Source organism: Ctenopharyngodon idella, chromosome 20 (genome assembly GCF_019924925.1).
Source record: "Ctenopharyngodon idella isolate HZGC_01 chromosome 20, HZGC01, whole genome shotgun sequence".
In the NCBI taxonomy this organism is placed as follows: domain Eukaryota; kingdom Metazoa; phylum Chordata; class Actinopteri; order Cypriniformes; family Xenocyprididae; genus Ctenopharyngodon; species Ctenopharyngodon idella.
This window is the reverse complement of record NC_067239.1, coordinates 28618417-28638074: the sequence shown is the minus strand read 5'-3', so window position 1 is coordinate 28638074 and position 19658 is coordinate 28618417. Positions and strand designations below refer to the sequence as shown.

The 19658-nt window shown below is 36.8% G+C and overlaps 5 protein-coding genes across 5 annotated transcripts; all 5 read left to right on the top strand.

The window, feature by feature from the left end:
* The first annotated feature begins 635 nt into the window (after positions 1-635).
* LOC127502462 (trace amine-associated receptor 4-like) lies at positions 636-1664 on the top strand. Its single transcript, XM_051875400.1, has one exon. The coding sequence runs from the start codon at positions 636-638 to the stop codon at positions 1662-1664; it is 1029 nt and encodes a 342-aa protein (XP_051731360.1).
* A 2469-nt stretch (positions 1665-4133) lies between these two features.
* LOC127502461 (trace amine-associated receptor 4-like) lies at positions 4134-5162 on the top strand. Its single transcript, XM_051875399.1, has one exon. The coding sequence runs from the start codon at positions 4134-4136 to the stop codon at positions 5160-5162; it is 1029 nt and encodes a 342-aa protein (XP_051731359.1).
* A 4664-nt stretch (positions 5163-9826) lies between these two features.
* On the top strand, positions 9827-10861 carry LOC127502460 (trace amine-associated receptor 4-like). Its single transcript, XM_051875398.1, has one exon. The coding sequence runs from the start codon at positions 9827-9829 to the stop codon at positions 10859-10861; it is 1035 nt and encodes a 344-aa protein (XP_051731358.1).
* Positions 10862-13548: 2687 nt separating this feature from the next.
* LOC127502463 (trace amine-associated receptor 4-like) lies at positions 13549-14591 on the top strand. Its single transcript, XM_051875401.1, has one exon. It carries the CDS (start codon positions 13566-13568, stop codon positions 14589-14591), a length of 1026 nt encoding a protein of 341 aa, XP_051731361.1. The 5' UTR covers positions 13549-13565.
* Positions 14592-18524: 3933 nt separating this feature from the next.
* On the top strand, positions 18525-19574 carry LOC127502470 (trace amine-associated receptor 4-like). The gene has a single exon (XM_051875408.1). It carries the CDS (start codon positions 18540-18542, stop codon positions 19572-19574), a length of 1035 nt encoding a protein of 344 aa, XP_051731368.1. The 5' UTR covers positions 18525-18539.
* Positions 19575-19658: the final 84 nt, after the last annotated feature.

Genomic DNA, 19658 nt, shown 5'->3' with positions numbered 1-19658 from the left:
CTCATGCTCTATCATTTTTCCCACAACTGTATTTCCAAAATTAAGTAGCCCCTAAGGGCACATGGTGGTGGAAAAAATATGAGATAGGAGGAAAAATAAGTCAATGCTTTTGCGTTCTTTTGCAAATGTTTTGCATTCCCCCAAGAAACTTTGCGTTTCCTCGCAAAATGTTTGCATTCTCCTGAGAAACTTGCATATTATATCACACTCTTTTATTACATTTTCTTTAAGACCAATGATTTTAAGTTCAGTAAGGTCAAAGAAACACATTTCAACAAGTAACACATTCTGTTTTTAGTCAATCTCAATTTCAAGACATACTGTAGTTAGGTTGATTTTTTTTTCTTCTTTTTAATCTCCTGAGTTCTTGTTGTTTTTGTAACTATGGGTTACATTGAAAGATGTAGGCAGGTTACCTCGAATCTAAGAGTATATATGGACACGACTGAGCTGCTCTGTTAGGGAGTTAAACTAGATGGGCATGTACTATATATACACCTTTCTTTGGATATTGGTTTTCACCAAACCATAATTTACAAAATTATTTTGATTATACCTATATATAATATTTGCTTATAACTGCTTGCCTTTTTACAATTACAAACAAATTTATCTCAGCATCTTTGGCAGACGTGATGACTTCAAATGAAACTGACACTGAGAATGTGTTTCTCTGCTATCCACTCCTGCTGGACTCCTGTCCTAAAGTACAACGTCTTGCTGTAGTTAAAGTGGCAATGTATGCTTTCTTGATGCTGATGATCCTCATAACAGTTTTTGGGAACCTGCTGATCATCATCTCCATCTCTCACTTCAAACATCTACAGTCTCCAACTCATCTGATCATTCAGTCGCTGGCAGCTTGTGATTGTCTGCTGGGCTCTTTGGTCATGCCTTACAGCATGGTGCGATCTGTTGAAGGCTGCTGGTATCTGGGAAATTTTGTGTGTAAAATACATTCTAGTTTAGACATGACCTTCTGCATCGCTTCCATACTGCATCTCAGTTTAATATCTATTGACAGGTACTGGGCTATTTGTGATCCTTTAAGGTATAAAATGAGGGTCACAAACAACACTGTGACTGTATTTACTACCTTCACATGGCTGTTTTCATTTGTGTACAGCTTTTCTGTTGTGTTTTCAGGGGTGAACACTATTGGCTTGGAGTCGTTTATCATGCAGGTTTACTGTGTGGGAAGTTGTGTTCTGTTTTTTAACAAACAGTGGGGTCTTATATGTCCAGTTCTTATATTTTTCCTTCCTGGGTCAATCATGAGCTCTCTGTATATAAAAATCTTCCATGTTGCACAAAAACATGCAAAGGTTATGTCAGAAAGAGTGACTGTGGCTGCAGCAGGAGGGTTGAAGAGCCAAAGTTCTGCACACAGAGAGAGAAAAGCAGCAAAAACTCTGGCCATTGTCATGGGTGTTTTTCTGTTTTGCTGGCTGCCTTTTTTCATTGTTAATGCTCTTGACCCTTTTTTCAATTTTTTTACTCCAGCTGATATTTTTGATGCTGTAATTTGGTTTGCATATTTTAATTCCACTTGTAACCCCTTAATCTATGGATATTTCTACCCTTCTTTTCAGAATGCATTTAAGATTCTTATATCCACTTATATCTGTGGCATCAAGGATTCAAACACCTTGACTTTTGAATGAATACAGCACACTCATTACAGGCAATAAATTGTGTAATTATTTTTAGTTATGTTATGCTGAAACCATTTTGTAAATGTACTCTGTTTCTTATGTACTTTCTGCTTTTGGAAGCAGTCATCTTTTTAGTAATCAGGTAGGAAAAAAATGTGCTGGGACATGACACATGCAGGGTTAAAATCAATGCTCAAAAAACGTTTAAAATAGACATTTTCAGAAATTGCAGAAATTTGTTTGTAGGCCTACAATGTTCAGATGTATATATATATATTTCAGAATAAATCAACCCTAAATAGCCTGCATTTTTGTGAAATTAACATTTTAAATTGATTTTAATATATTAAACTGACATTTTAATGGATTTACATTAAAATGGCCTCCCTTTAAAAAATGTCCTGATTTGTATCCTCAACTGAACAAGTGAAGCTGGCCACACTTACATGATCTGTTCAAAAATTTAAAAGAGAAAAAAGACATGATTGGTGGGAAACCACTTACAATTTGAAAGTTCATAGTCTGTGTAGTTGGATAGTTGAGCTCAAGAAAATCAGTAACAAAGTGGCTTTGAATAGATTTTTTGACAGTTACAAATATTTTTAGAACTATACTATTCTAAATAAAACAATTTTTAAAGAAGCTTTAATTAATCATTTTAGATTGCATAATGTACGATTGCAGAATAGCTTATATCTTTTATTGACCACTGATAGAGAATTCTGTGTCATCAAGTATATCAGTGAGAATGTGACTCGCGATAACACTCATTGAAAGAATATGTGGTTTTGTTTGGTTGGCAAGTGTGGGCATCCACCAGCAGAAACATAAATTGCTGCCTGTGGGTGCAGTCAAGACCAGTCCTCCAAGATCATGGCTGCATCCAAAATCGCATACTCTCTTGAGTACTTATTATGAATAAGTAATTACTTTACAGCAGCTAAAAAAGTACCTATTTCGTATGAATGTGTGTAGTATGAATATAATCCGGACCTACTAGTGTCATTTGTGTATCTTCACTGCCATTCACAAATCCTCTCCAGTGGCCTCATGGGATAGTAAAATGTACATCATATGCACACTTCAGGATCTCACTGAAAATAGTAGGTCATCCAGGTACTTTTTGAATACTCTTTTATGAGTACTTTGAATTCGGTCATACTTGTTTTGTCACGTACTGTTTTTTGCCTAATATATACTAGGGATGTATGCGATTTCGGATGCAGCCCAAGACCCAGACCCAAACCAAGACCATTCAAGAGCCACATAGTAAAATCTTCAGTGTTAAAAGTACTGCTCAGATATGTGCTCAGAGTGCTAAAGTAACACTATCCATCCTAAATAGTATGTGACATTAGTAATATTCTATACTATTTAGGGTGGATAGTATGCAAAATGGAATGCAGGGTGAATCAGAGCTGGAGTTATGAGATAATTAAGCAATTAATCGAGTGATGATTGAATGTTAGTGATGAACACCTGCTGTTAACAAGCAGAGTCAGAGAAGAAAAGGAAAAACAAATACAGAAAAAAAGAGAAGAGATGATGAGCAGAAACACAACTACGACTGACAGCCACAGCCTTAAGGCCAAAGTATACTTCACTTTTTACGCGTACGCGCAGGTCGCACATGCTCATTTAATTTATTTTTGCAGTAATTACTTTATCCACAAGGCGGCAACCATGCCCTGGGAGCGTCAATTCACAAGGTAGTCAAAGAAAAACTGCATAATCAGAACAGACAGGAATGCATACAAGCTACAGAAACACTGGAGGTCTATACAGATGAGAGATTTTGCGAAGAGGTTAAAAACTACCCTCATTTGTACAACTCTAGCATGAAAGAGATGTTTATATAGGTTGTAACACATAGAGGTATTGCAATTTGTCACAATGTGCATGTGTCGAACACCTGTGTACGCATACGAGTCAACTGAAATATACTTTGCGAGGATGTGTGTTGACTGTGCACGTACATTAGCGTATGTGAAAAAAAATGAAGTATACTTTCTGCTTTACATGAAATCAATTGCAAATAAAATAACACATTAAATCTCTCAAGAAGTCTTTTATTCTTACTCTATGGTTTTATTTTTGCTGTTTTGTTGTGACTTAGTTGCTTGTTCTGTGATGTTCAGAGTAGATCTGCATATATTTTGTTGACTGTCACCATTGTTGAGATTCATATGCTGATTCTTGATGTCTGTGTGTGTCTGAATAATGAAGTACTTCATGCTGTTTATGTTACTATGGGTTACATTGACAGATGTAGGGGGGTTAACTCAAACTTCTGAGAGTATATATGAACAAGACTGAGCTGCTCCATTTAGAGAGTTAAGCTAGATGGGCATGTATTATTTATATGTTCACCTTTTTTTGGATGTTGGCTTTTACCAACCTATCATTTACAAAATTATTTTGCTTATACTTTGCCTTTCTACAACTGAGGAATTTATCTCTGCATCTGAAGCAGACGTGATGACTTCAAATGAAACTGGCACTGAGAATGTGTTTCTCTGCTATCCACTCCTGCTGGACTCCTGTCCTAAAGTACAACGTCTTGCTGTAATTAAAGTGGCAATGTATGCTTTCATGGTGCTGATGATCCTCACAACAGTTTTTGGGAATCTGCTGATCATCATCTCCATCTCTCACTTCAAACATCTACAGTCTCCAACTCATCTGATTGTTCGTTCTTTGGCTGCCAGTGATTGTCTGCTGGGCTCTTTGGTCATGCCGTACAGCATGGTGCGATCTGTTGAAGGCTGCTGGTATCTGGGAGATTTTGTGTGTAAAGTGCATTCTAGTTTAGACATGACCTTCTGTATCTCTTCCATACTGCATCTCAGTTTAATATCTATTGACAGGTACTGGGCCATTTGTGATCCTTTAAGGTACAAAATGAGGGTCACAAACAACACTGTGACTGTGTTTACAACCTTCACATGGCTGTTTTCATTTGTGTACAGCTTTTCTGTTGTGTTCTCAGGGGTAAATGCAGTTGGACTAGAGATGCTTATATTGCAGGTTTACTGTGTGGGAAGTTGTGTTCTGTTTTTTAACAAACAGTGGGGTATTATATGTCCAATTCTCACATTCTTTCTTCCTGGGGCAATCATGAGCTCTCTGTATATGAAAATCTTCCATGTTGCAAGAAAACATGCAAAGGTTATGTCAGAAAGAGTGACTGTGGTGGCAGCAGGAGGGTTGAAGAGCCAAAGTTCTGCACACAGAGAGAGAAAAGCAGCAAAAACTTTGGCCATTGTCATGGGTGTTTTTTTGTTCTGCTGGCTGCCTATTTTTACTGCTGCTGCTCTCAATCCTTTTTTCAAATTTTTAACCCCCACTGATGTTTTTGATGCTTTGGTTTGGTTTGCATATTTTAACTCTACTTGTAATCCTTTGATTTATGGTTTTTTCTACCCTTGTTTTCAGAATGCATTTAAGATTCTTATATCCATCTATATCTGTGGCATCAAGGATTCAGACACATTGACTTTTGAATGAACGCTGCTCACACTTATTTCAGACATCACAATAAAGTTTTTTTTTCTGTAATTCCTTTATATCCTGTAGTTCATTTTTTGAAATTTGTCAGTAAACTTCTGGTTGTCATCGTGATACCAAAACCTGTTGCATGTGAAGCACTATGAGATCATAAAAGCTTATGAACATGCACCTGAAGTAAGTACCCATATGGATGAATAATGCTCAAAATGTACAACTAGCCTGTGCAAAATGTGACCTTCATGCCTTATCCATTTTAAAGTATTTTCTGTAATAGAAAAAGGGAATGGCTAGACACATTAGTTGACAAATCCTAAACACCAGAAAAAGCATGCCAAAATGAAAAGCAAAATGGCTTACAGCACCTATAATCAGAGGTGGCCTCAGGGCACAAAACAAAACAAAACCTAAGAAAAAGAATTGCTAGCCCAAACTTATCCCAGTATAAAATATAAATGTAAGCAATGTTTTTTGTAGACTACCATTTTACCAGCTTTACTTATATGACAAGATATACTGTGAAAAAATGGCAAAAAACGGCAATAACAACAACAACAAAACACATTTGTTGCACAGCTGTTCGCTGTGTAGTCACCTATCACTATAATGAACCGATTCTTTTTGGTGGGTCAAAAAACACAGAACAACCCAGGGCGCAATTTGAGGGGGGATGCGGGGGGATGGCATCCCCCTTGTTGAAAAAAATTACAAAAAGCATCCCCTCTGTAAAGCCGCCATCCCCCCTTACCATCGCCTTTATATTAATCGAGCGCAGCGTTAGTTCAGTCAGGCCACGTAGGCATAGTGCTGAGACCAGCTGATGCGGTCAGCTGTCAAATTGCTCCAATCACTACCATTCTCTTACTAGACACGGGACATATATATGTGGCATTACTGCTCGGTAAGTATGCTCAAACTGCTCGCAACCCTCCCTCCCTCCCCATTATAAGCATGAGCATATTACTGTGCACCTTCTGGTTGTCATCTTCTTTTGTTTCAGATCACTAAGGCTTTCAAGTCCCGGCTGGCATGGACCTCACTGCTGAGAGACACTCATCCTCATAATCAAGCTACAGTATAGACGTCCCACTGCCATATCTACACGATTACCATGTTCGCTTTTAAAGACATTACTAAGTGTCTTAATTGTCTATGTATTTTCAAGCTGATGGTTCCGGGTGGTTAATGTTAAATCTCTTGTATGTTCAATTAATTTTGGAGCAAGAATCCCCATAAGGAACCATACCACCAAAGATAAACTGTGTTCAATAAACTCAAGTAACTTGCCAAAGTGGTCCTGTCTGAAATAGTGTTATGTATATTTTGTAAATCTTATCATGTAAACGAAATTTTAAAATTCTCTGTATGATAATTAAAAAACTATAAATAACAGCGATTGACCAATCAGAACTCAGTATTGTAACACACTGTGCACAGTCACGCCAGAGCTCTGATTCAAGCAAGCTTTTGTCCTTTTTCATGCTTGTTCAACAGAATCAGGAGAATGGTTTAAATTAAGCACATCTTTTGATGTTCTTTAAAAAGAAGAGAACAGAAGGTATGACATTACTTTGATTAGTGTTTTAAGAACCTTCCGCTGACACATTAGAACGAATAAACACAGATATGGGTAATCAGCATATGAATCTCAACAATGTTGACAACAAAATATTCAGACAATCAGATCAACTCTGGACATCACAAAAAGCCACAGCATTGCATTATAATGTTCCATTATAACATTTTGTTTTGGTTATGAGATTTCAATGATGGTCAGTTTTGTTCCTTTATAAGATTTTAGTGATGGTCGGATTTGTTCGGTTACGAGATTTCAAAGATGGTCAGTTTTCAATGACGGTTGGTTTTCTTCTGTTACGAGATTTCAAAAATGGTCAGTTTTTTATTTTACAAGATTTCAAAGACATTTTGTTTCGTTAGGAGATTTAAATGATGGTTAGTTTTGTTTCATTACGAGATATCAATGATGGTCCTTTTTTGTTCCATTAAGAGATTTAAATGACGGTCAGTTTTCATTGTCAAAATTTTCATTTGTTCAGTTATGAGAACTCAATACGGTATGTTTTGTTCTTTTATGAGATTTCAATGACGGCCCGTTTTGCTGGGTTACGAGATCTCAGTGACGGTTGGTTTTCAGTGTCAATCGGTTTTACGAGATTTCAATGACATCTGTTTTATTCGGATATGAGATTTTGTGCAGTTACGAGATTTCAAAGACAGTCAGTTTTGTTTCATTATGAGATTCCAGTGATTGTGAGTTTTGTTCCTTTAGGACAGGGGCGTCCAACCCTGGTCCTGGAGGGCTACCACCCTGCAGATTTTAGCTCCAACACGAATCAAACACACCTGAACCAGCTAATCATGGTGTTCAGGGCTGCTTGATATATACAGACAGGTGTGTTGGAGCAGGGTTGGAACTGAAATCTGCAGGATGGTAGCTCTCCAGAAGCAGGGTTGGACACCCCTGCTTTATGAGATCTCAATGACTCTCAGTTTTGTTTAATTACGAGATTTCAATGATGGTCAGTTTTGTTCATTTGTTCTTTTACGAGAATTTAAAGACAGTCGGTTTTGTTTCGTTACAAGATTTCAATGACGTCTGTTTTATTTGATTATGAGATTTCAGTGACGGCTGGTTTTGTTCGGTTACGAGATCTCAATGACAGTCAGTTTTGTTCCCTTACGAGATTTCAATAAGGTATGTTTTGTTCCTTAACGAGATTTTAAATAAGTTGATTTTGTTCAATTAAGAGATCTCAATGACGGTCGGTTTTGTTTCTTTGTACTTTTACGTGTTTTCAAAGACATTTGGTTTTGTTACGAGATTTCAATGACAGTCTATTTTGTTCCTTTAGGAGATCTCAATGATTGCAGGTTTTGTTTTGTTATGAGATTTCAGTGACAGTCGGTTTTGTTCCTTTACAAGATTTCAAAGACGGACGGTTTTGTTCTATTCCGAGATTTTAATGATGGTGGGTTTTGTTCTTTTATGAGATTTCAAAGACAGTCAGTTTGTTTCCATTACAAGATTTTAACGATGACTAGCGTTGTTTCATTGTAAGTTTTCAATGATGGTTAATTTTGTTTTTTCTGTTCTCTTCTTTCCGTCAGTGATTCTGCTTGTTAACAAGCTTGTTAATGCTAAGATGATTTTATAAATAATATATAAACATTTTGTGGCTCAGATAAGGTCCAGTTCTGGTTTATTTCTTTGTTCTTAGCTGACATGTGGCATTGTTATGGCCTGCTTGTGGCTCAGATCATCATATCACGCATGGCATATGTGGGCCGGATTTGGGCCGGCACAAAGTTGCTATCTGGGAAGTTTCATTTGGAACTCATTTATAGAGTTATTTTTATTAAAAATATATGTTGAAAATGATTAAACACATTTAGTGCCCTCCAAAGGCACCATTTTAGGTAGCCTATATAAAGGGATGGATTGTACAGTTGCAAGAAAAAGTATGTGAACCACTTGCAGAATCTGTGAAAACGCTTGCATGTTTCCCGGAAGACAAATTAAATACAATTTACCTTGATCCTCAAATTCCAAATGTTTTCACCCCCCATCTATTAATGCATCATGTTTTTTTTCTGGAGCATCAGTGAATGTTTGAACCTTTTTTAAAAGTTGTGTTTGAGTCCCTAAATTGTCCTCAGTGTGAAAAGACGGATCTCAAAATCATTCAGTCACTGCTGGAAAGGGTTCAAACATGCAAAAAATGCTGGAAAACTGAAGAATCTGCAGGACCTGGAGGATTTTTCTGAAGAACAGAGCTCAGTTTAACTGTTCAGGACAAACAAGAGACTCATGAACAACCATCACAAAACAAAAAAACAGTTGTAGATCATCCAGGTAACCACACACAGTATTAAGAATCAATGGTTCACATACTTATGAATGGGGTTATTTTAATAAATTCAGCTATTTTTTTTGTCTTGTGGATTATATGTGAATATCTTTTATGTAAAATATCTTACTTAGGACTGTACTAAATAAAAAATAACATGCATTTTGTATTATCTCCCTTATTTTGTTAAAATTATTAACAATTTCACAGATTCTGCAAGTGGTTCACATACTTTTTCTTGCAACTGTATGTGTGTGTGTGTGTGTGTGTGAGAGAGAGAGAGAGAGAGAGAGAGAGTCTAGTGGTCACTCCAATACTACAATGATATAAATAATTTAATGAATAATGCCTATTTTACTACTCTTTAAACCAATAAATAAAAATGTTTAAGGCACAGTAGCCCCAACCCCGTTTAGTAATATCTTTCAGGAGCTAGGGGGCAACCTCAACCTCCATTACAGGGCAGAAACGGGGTAGTAGTTTTTTATTTTCATTTTAATCTCGAGTTCATGTTGTTATTGTAACTATGGGTTACATGGACCCCTAGGGTTACCTCAAATCTGAGAGTATATATGAACAAGACTGAACTGCTCTGAGTCCAGTTAAATTAGTCTATATTGTATGGGCATGTACTGTATTTATATTCATCTTTCTTTGGATATTTGTCTTTACCGTATCATTATTTATGAAATAATTCTGGGCTCAATTTGGTCAATTTTTGTGTGTCTTTTTACATTTACCAAACAAGTACTGTATTTTAATCCTGCATACAAGTCATTATCTGGGGCAGACGTGATGACCTCAAATGAAACAGACATTTACTCTGAGAATGTGTTTCTCTGCTATCCACTCCTGCCGGACTCCTGTCCAAGAGCGCATCGTCTTGCTGTCCTTAAAGTGTCAATGTATGCTTTCATGGTGCTGATGATCCTTACAACAGTTTTTGGGAATCTGCTGATCATCATCTCCATCTCTCACTTCAAACAGCTGCAGTCTCCAACTCACATGATCGTTCAGTCTCTGGCAGCTTGTGATTGTCTGCTGGGCTCTTTGGTCATGCCGTACAGCATGGTGCGATCTGTTGAAGGCTGCTGGTATCTGGGAGATGTTGTGTGTAAAGTGCATTCTAGTTTGGACATGACTTTCAGTATCTCTTCCATACTGCATCTTAGTTTAATAGCTATTGACAGGTACTGGGCTATTTGTGATCCTTTAAGGTACAAAATGAGGGTCACAAACAACACTGTGGCTGTATTTATTGTCTTCACATGGCTGTTTTCATTTGTGTACAGCTTCTCTGTTGTGTTTTCAGGGGTAAACAACATTGGTTTGGAAGAACTTATATTGCAGATATCTTGTTTTGGTGGCTGTGTTCTGTTTTTTAACAAAGAATGGGGCTTAATTTGTGCACTTTTTGTGTTCCTAATTCCAGGAACTATCATGAGCTCTCTGTACTTGAGCATTTTCAATGTTGTGAAAAAACATGCAAAGGTTCTGTCAGGGAAAGTGTCCGTTGCCCCCACTGTAGGCGGTAATTGCCAAACCTCTTCACAGAGAGAGAGAAAAGCAGCTAAAACTCTGGCCATTGTCATGGGTGTTTTTTATCTCTGCTGGCTGCCTTTTTTTACTGCCACTGCTATTGACCCTTTCCTTAATTTTGTGACTCCTGTTGATGTTTTTGATGCTTTAGTTTGGTTTGGATACTTTAACTCCACCTGTAACCCCTTGATCTATGGTTTCTTCTACCCTCGCTTTCAGAAGGCCTTTAAGACTCTCATATCCACTTATATCTGTGGCATCAATGAGTCACACACCTTGACATTTGAATGAAAATTAACTTATATAACCTTTAATAGACACTGAATTATAAATATGTATACATACATTTATAATAAATGTTTGCACATGTGCAGGTTTAATAATAATATTTAAATTTTCATTCTTTAGAATGAATATTTAATTGTATTTTTATTACCCACTAGTCCAAGTATGATTAAACATTTTTCTTGAACTCCCAATAAAATGTATTTTTGGCCTTTTGTAATGATTTAGATGGAAGCAAATGTAAATCAATGTCAATAGCCATTACCAATACATCAACCATAGTTTCTAAAATAGATGTAAAATGTAAAAACACACACAAATGTGTCAATCAGAAAGAATCCTTGTTTGTCGTGTAAAAAATAAAAATGCTAATGAATAGTAATACTTTATCTGTATCTGTAATGATAATGGGTTGATTTGATGTGAGATGTGACAGTCAACCATTCTGGAACCTGCTTCATAATAAAACTGGACGAATGTCTTTCAGCGGTGAGAGCCTTTGAGAGTCACACTTTCATTAAGAGTGAGAAATGATAATAGGTCTCCTGGGTACTGTTGTAGACTAAACACAAACATTGCATCATAACATTTTGCATTGTGTGTGTGTGTGTGTGTGTGTGTGTGTGTGTGTGTGTACAGTATGAATGAGTGACATTTATGGAAGATCAAACATTTTGAGCAATTGCAGTTACACTACATATGGGCAGTTAATATACCACAACGACAACAGTGTTATTCAGTGAGACAACTATATTAAACATCATTTTCAAATTCCTAGTTTCATGGCATCATTTTAACTGAGAGATTACGTTGAATGCTTACTTTTCATTTTGAGAGAAAAACCTGACCACTTTACATTATACATTCATATAGATTATAGTCTAAATCTTAAGTTCATATAGTTAAAATAAACCATGGTGCACCAAAACCACAATCAGTTCCTTGACTGGATTTTGTGGGTTTAAAGAAGGACTCTATCCGATTAAAACATTTAATGAACTTAACTAAACTGAGAATACATTTATATTTTAAGGACTTGTTTTGTTGTAAGTAATTCATATGAATTTGAGGCTCGAGCAGGATTTAAACTTGAGTCTCCTGTGTCAAATGTTTAAAACCAGCACAGCCTAAATGTGTCTTGAAGTCAGACTACATTTAACCGTTTGAACAACCATATTTAATGGTACAGTATAGCGTAAGCCTACTAATTCAGATAAACTACACTGACAGAAAAATTATTCTTGATTGAAGCACTTTTTCTGACGTGTCTGTGTATTATCATCATAAAGTTATAGAGTGCTGCAAGGATGATGTATTTTTGTAGGCCGAAACCCAGAAACGAGTTAGCATTTTAGCACAATTGTCCTGAAGTCAACATGTTTTTGGTAAATGCTTGAAATAAGGTCTTTGGTGAGCACAAGCTCAAGATATTCTCACATTTTATTCTACAATACAAAACACATCAGTAATACCCTCTTGTTATTTGTTAAAGTTTTTACTTGTCTTGTAAAAGGTGGTTGCTAACAAGTGTCTAAATGGGACTACAGAGATTTTCAGGGACATTAAACGTCATCAGGCCGAACAGGAAAACTCATCTACACACTACTTCACTTTCACATCCTCGTTGTGTTTTTAATCACACTCTTGCTATCTTCACACTCTTTGTTTTTAGACTGAAAGAGTTGTCGGAAGCTTAGTGATGGTGATGCTGCAGTCATACGACCGTGGCGTAGGCCTACGTTTAGCTTTTGACTTCTGCCGATTGTATTTAGGCTTCAAAATTCATAAAAGTTCTGTTTATTTGTGAAGAATGAAGATTATCATGATGAACAAAACATGTAAGAATCATAAACTTGTTTTGGTCACAGAGCTCATTTTCTGCAATAATCCAAAAGCCAATGGAAAAATCATATGGGGTGTCGAAGGAACTTCCAGGTTGACCTACAAAAATAATGACTGCAACACTCTATATTGCCAAAGAAAATTATGTAGTTGAAACTTACATTCTACAAAATTAAAAGAGGGGGAAATTATTAATAGTATACCAGCATATATTGACATTAAACACAATGTGTTTTCATTTTAATATATAGCAATTCACATTCCAAAATCCAAATCCCACTGAATAGTACAGTATTTCTGAGTCATAAGCAGGCTACTTCTTAAGCCTGGCTTGATGAAACTGATTTTGAGGTGAACTAAAATATTATCTTGTCTTTTAAATTGCTCACCTCAGTTTTGCTTTTGCTCAGATTTTCTTTTGCTCATGGGCTAAATTTGTGGTGTGGTCATTCTCTTTGGTGGGAAATGAAAAACAAAACATGGAGAATTACATTTAGATAGACAGACAGACAGACAGACAGACAGACAGACAAACAGATAGATAGATAGTCAGTCATTTTGTCGCCACCTGGGGACACCTCATTTACTACAATTAGTTACTGCACCACTGTTAGCATATTCAAATATGTTTATGAGAGTCAGGGTGTTACCCGTTTCAGAACCTGAGTGTATATAACTCAAACGGAGCTGCTGAATCCATTGACTATATGTAGCTCCTTATGTGCATGTACTGTATATTTTCTTTGTTTTTTGGTCTGACTGTGGTTGATTCCCTTCAGAGTTTCAATGATATCTGTGTGATTTTATTTTTTACATTTACAAAGGAAATATTGTGTTTTGATCCTGCCTATCAGTTTATATCTTCGTAATGACCTCAAATGAAACTGACATTTACTCTGAGAATGTGTTTCTCTGCTATCCACTCCTGCTGGACTCCTGTCCAAGAGCTCATCGTCTTACTGTCCTTAAAGTGGCAATGTATGCTTTCATGGTGCTGATGATCCTCATAACAGTTTTTGGGAATCTGCTCATCGTCATCTCCATCTCTCACTTCAAACATCTTCAGTCTCCAACTCATCTGATTGTTCAGTCTCTGGCAGCTTGTGATTGTCTGCTGGGCTCTTTGGTCATGCCGTACAGCATGGTGCGATCTGTTGAAGGCTGCTGGTATCTGGGAGATTTTGTGTGTAAAGTGCATTCTAGTTTAGACATGACCTTCAGCATTTCTTCTAAAATGCATCTCGGTTTAATATCTGTTGACAGGTACTGGGCCATTTGTGATCCTTTAAGGTACAAAATGAGGGTCACAAACAACACTGTGACTGTATTTAGTATCTTCGCATGGATGTTTGCATTTCTCTACAGTTTTTCTATTGTGTTTTCAGGGGTGAACACAATTGGCTTGGAGTCGTTTATCATGCAGATTTACTGTGTGGGAAGTTGTGTTCTGTTTTTTAACAAACAGTGGGGTCTTATTTGCTCACTTCTCACATTCTTCCTTCCTGTGACAACCATGAGCTCTCTGTATATGAAAATCTTACATGTTGCAAGAAAACATGAGAAGGTTATGTCAGAAAGAGTGACTGTGGTGGCAGCAGGAGGGTTGAAGAGCCAAAGCTCTGCTCAAAGAGAAGGAAAAGCAGCTAAAACTCTGGCCATTGTCATGGGTGTTTTTTATCTCTGCTGGCTGCCTTTTTTTACCGCCACTGCTGTTGATCCTTTTATCAACTTTGCGACTCCTGTTGATGTTTTTGATGCTTTGGTTTGGTTTGGATACTTTAACTCCACATGTAATCCATTGATCTATGGTTTCTTCTACCCTCGTTTTCAGAAGGCCTTTAAGACTCTCATATCCACTTATCTCTGTGGCTCAAGCACCTTGATACTTGAATGAATTTAGCTTTGTTTATTAAATATAATGTTAATGCTATTGTAAGAAATATTTTCTCTGAAGATCTCCATAAAAAGACTAACCATCCGAAAGTTAGACATTGAAATACTGACAAAACTGAAATATCGCTATTTGCGTGCAAAAATAACTCTTTAAATGTGCTATTTTGATTTAGGATCTGCAAATTTATGTTCACAATGACATGTGAATCTTTTGTTTTTTTTCTAAAAACCTGCAATTCACATCCAATAAAGCATTCAAGTTATTTTAGCTTTTATTTAAAATAATGTAATATTTCAAGTTTTTTAATTATTTAACATTGGAGTTATTTAAATGCTTAATGTCGGGTAAGACTTGTTTTTACTCAGCTATTAATATAAAAATAGTTATTGAAAAATGCTCGCTTCAGAATTCTGTCTATAAGTATCCATCAGTCATTATCCCATCTCTTATCCAGATAAAACTGTATTACATTTTTTCTCAATCGCTTTGGCTAAATTCTCGAATGAGACTTTTTTTTCTCAAAACAACAAGTTCAGGTCTCTGAACAATTAGTTTCTTGTTCACATCAGATTTGGATTTCTTATTGATTTAAGCAATTTGCATGTGTTTTGGCACGTGTGCAAAAGAATAAGTACAATTTGCACAACATCTAAATGCACACAGTTTGTTGATCCAAAATGATGAGTTGATTCTCATTGAAACGATTGAACTCTTTTACAACTTCTAAATATTCTTTCATCATGTGAGCCTCCACATGCAAAATGATCCATTCAGTTATCAAAATCTGTCAGACATGCATGTATATTCATTCCATAAATGCCTATAAAGTGGAGTACTGTCTGCTGAAATGGCCTGCCATTGTAATGAACTAAGAATCACAATCTTACCAATCAAGTTTGGAAGCATACAGTAGGCTATATGGAGTTTTCCCAGCACAATCACTACCATTTTTGAACATGCAGGAACGTCTAAATCCATAAACAGCAACAGAAGTTTATTTTTGTAGAAATGTGTTACATGTAAACTGAAAATACACAGTTGCTTGTCTTGGAAGAGCAATAGGAAGATATGTAAGAATGTGTGGTGTTAGGGGAAGACATACTGTAATAGAATATGTAAAATGAACAAGGAACTGTGAATTTTCAGTTTACATGTAACACATTTCTTCGAAAATAAATGTGCTGTATAAAAATGTTTGGTCCCACTTTATATTAGATGTCTTTAACTACTTTGTACTAACATTCACTGTAAATGAATTATTTGATACAATGCATATTCATGTTTTTACATTTTACTTATTTTAAAACAAACAAAAAAAATGTTAAAAACAAAAATACAGCTGTAATTACACTATATAATATATAATTACCTTCCATTAACCCTTAAAGAGTTAGTTCACCCAAAAATGAAAATACTGTCATTAATTACTCACCCTCATGTCGTTCCACACCCATGAGACCTTCGTTCATCTTCAGAACACAAATTAAGATATTTTTGATAAAATCCAATGGCTCAGTGAGACCTCTATTGCCAGCAAGATAATTAACACTTTCAGATGCCCAGAAAGCTACTAAAGACGTATTTAAAACAGTTCATGTGACTACAGTGGTTCAACCTTAATGTTATAAAGCGACGAGAATACTTTTTGTGCGCCAAAAAAACAAAATTATGACTTTTCAACAATATCTAGTGATGGCCGATTTCAAAACACTGCATTGAAGCTTCACAAATCTTTTGTTTTGAATCAGTGATTCGGATCCCCAAATTCACGTGATTTCAGCAGTTTGATAAGCAATCTGAACCACTGAATCGAAACAAAAGATTTGTGAAGCTTCAATGCAGTGTTTTGAAATCGGCCATCACTAGATATTGTTGAAAGTATTTTTTATTGTTGAATTTGTTTTTTTGGCACACAAAAAGTATTCTCATTGCTTCATAACATTAAGGTTGAACCACTGTAGTCACATGAACTGTTTTAAATATGTCTTTAGTAGCTTTCTGGGCATCTGAAAGTGTTAATTATCTTGCTGGCAATAGAGGCCTCACTGAGCCATCGAATTTTATCAAAAAAAAAAAAAAGAGTAATAAATGACATTATTTTCATTTTTGGGTGAACTAACCCTTTAACCCAGCCTTAAACCTACCCATACCACCAGACCTGTCACTAACCTACCCGTATCCACCTCAATAGCAGCGCTAAGTGTTTTGCAATACAATATGAACACAATCAGTACACTGAACTTATTTTTTTATGTAAATACATAGTCGATAAGGACACCTAATATAAAGTGTGACCAAATGTCCATTTTCTTTTTTTTGTAGTGTACTACAATATTAAGCCCTGTTTCCACCGCAGGAACTTTCCCCAGGAACTAGGCACTTTGGGGTGGTACTCTGTGTGTTTCGACCGCAGGAACCAGGGTCTAAATAAAGTTCTGGGTAAAAATTCTCCCCTCAAAATGTCCCTGCTCACGAGGTAGTAGTTTTTCAAAGTTCAGGAATGTTCGGGGGTGGGACTTGGGTGCTGAACATGCTGATTGGTTGACTCCACGCAGCATTTTATTTCAACCACCATTTTTAAAAGTCTGTTGCGGTGTGTGCAGTAAGAGTTGTTTGCTATTCGAATCAACATTGGACTTTAAAAATATGATGGACCAGCAATGAGCTTCAGGCTTTATTAAGCTTATATGTGGAGGATGAAATCCAGCAGGAACTGGAAAGTCGTGCACAGTCGTAAGTCACCGGACTTAATCTACACGGTACTTTAGATTGCTATGAAAACGCAGAGAGCAACAGGTCTGGGGGGAAAAAAGTTCCAGGTAATTTTGGTGGAAACGAGGCTTTAGTCTCACATAGCCAGACCTTCAGACTGACGGCAGAAGGTCTGGACTCCATCGCAGCTTTCATTGGCCAAGGACCGCCCAAGAGGACATTTGACTGACATGTAATGAAACCAATCACAGTTCGTTTTGTTCCACATCATGTTTAGGGGCGTGAAAATGTAAAGTCAATGTCCCTACAATAACAGACCGGCAGGCATCACGGCATTTGTTTCCAGGCAGACCGTTAAAGAACGCGACACACACGTCTCCCGGACATCCTGTAGAATTCAACCAACCAAATGATGACTTTAAATATCCTGAAGTGTTTCCAGTAAAGTGTGCCATATGCATCAGACATTCAGCCAACGCTCCAGGGGCGAGATGCCTGAGGCTGAGACTACTACAGTATTGACTTTTCCTAGTAAAGTTTTACCTACTGCTGAAATCTGTATCTAAAAAGATCAGTTTGAGACACAAGACAAAACTGGCATTCTTGTATAGTGTAGAGAACATTGTCAATAAAAAAGTAGAAAACACATGCAATTTGTATATACATATGTACAAATATTTCCATAGTGAATAAACATCTAAACATTTTGACCCGTGTGGCTCACACGATGACAAAAAGACTTTTTATTTTGGTGCCATTGGCCAATTTACTGACACAATAACTAGGTTTTGAAGCATGAATTAAATGTTTTGGGTGAGTAGCTACATTTTGCAGACATGATAGATAGATAGATAGATAGATAGATAGATAGATAGATAGATAGATAGATAGATAGATAGACAGACAGACAGACAGACAGACAGTCAGTCTCCACCTGGGGGCGCCGCATGTACCACGATTAGTTACTGCACCACTGTTAGCATATTCAAATACGTCTATGAGCTTCAGGGCGTTACCTGTTTTGGAACCTGAGTATATATATAGCTCAAATGGAGCTGCTGAATCCATAGACTATATGTAGTTTCTTATGTGCATGTACTGTATATTTTCTTTGTTTTTTGGTCTCTATCTGACTGATTCCCCTCAGAGTTTCAATGATATCTGTGTGATTTTATTTTTTACATTTACAAAGGAAATATTGTGTTTTGATCCTGCCTATCAGTTTATATCTTCGTAATGACCTCAAATGAAACTGACATTTACTCTGAGAATGTGTTTCTCTGCTATCCACTCCTGCCGGACTCCTGTCCAAGAGCTCATCGTCTTACTGTCCTTAAAGTGTCAATGTATGCTTTCATGGTGCTGATGATCCTCACAACAGTTTTTGGGAACCTGCTGATCATCATCTCCATCTCTCACTTCAAACATCTACAGTCTCCAACTCATCTGATTGTTCGTTCTTTGGCTGCCAGTGATTGTCTGCTGGGCTCTTTGGTCATGCCGTACAGCATGGTGCGATCTGTTGAAGGCTGCTGGTATCTGGGAGATGTTGTGTGTAAAGTGCATTCTAGTTTGGACATGACCTTCAGCATTTCTTCTTTGATACATCTCAGTTTAATATCTATTGACAGGTACTGGGCCATTTGTGATCCTTTAAGGTACAAAATGAGGGTCACAAACAACACTGTGACTGTATTTACTACGTTCGCATGGCTGTTTTCATTTCTCTACAGTTTTTCTATTGTGTTTTCAGGGGTGAACAAAATTGGCTTGGAGTCGTTTATCATGCAGGTTTACTGTGTGGGAAGTTGTGTTCTGTTTTTTAACAAACAGTGGGGTCTTATTTGCTCACTTCTCACATTCTTCCTTCCTGGAACGGTCATGAGCTCTCTGTATATGAAAATCTTCTATGTTGCAAGAAAACATGCAAAGGTTATGTCTGAAAGAGTGACTATGGTGGCAGCAGGAGGGTTGAAGAGCCAAAGCTCTGCTCAAAGAGAAGGAAAAGCAGCTAAAACTCTGGCCATTGTCATGGGTGTTTTTTATCTCTGCTGGCTGCCTTTTTTTACCGCCACTGCTGTTGATCCTTTTATCAATTTTGTGACTCCTGTTGATGTTTTTGATGCTTTGGTTTGGTTTGGATACTTTAACTCCACATGTAACCCCTTGATCTATGGTTTTTTCTACCCTCGATTTCAACAGGCCTTTAAGACGCTCATATCCACTTATCTCTGTGGCTTCAATGACTCAAACACCTTGATACCTGAATGAAAATGATCCTATCATCTTTTTTGCATCTAATAATACCAGTCCATCCATGAATAAATATTTGTGACTTTGTTTATTAAACATAAA

Excerpts from the sequence above, each read along its gene's own strand:
- LOC127502462 (XM_051875400.1), top strand. The coding sequence starts at position 636 with ATGACTTCAAATGAAACTGACACTGAGAATGTGTTTCTCTGCTATCCA.
- LOC127502460 (XM_051875398.1), top strand. The coding sequence starts at position 9,827 with ATGACCTCAAATGAAACAGACATTTACTCTGAGAATGTGTTTCTCTGC.
- LOC127502470 (XM_051875408.1), top strand. The coding sequence starts at position 18,540 with ATGACCTCAAATGAAACTGACATTTACTCTGAGAATGTGTTTCTCTGC.
- LOC127502461 (XM_051875399.1), top strand. The coding sequence starts at position 4,134 with ATGACTTCAAATGAAACTGGCACTGAGAATGTGTTTCTCTGCTATCCA.
- LOC127502463 (XM_051875401.1), top strand. The coding sequence starts at position 13,566 with ATGACCTCAAATGAAACTGACATTTACTCTGAGAATGTGTTTCTCTGC.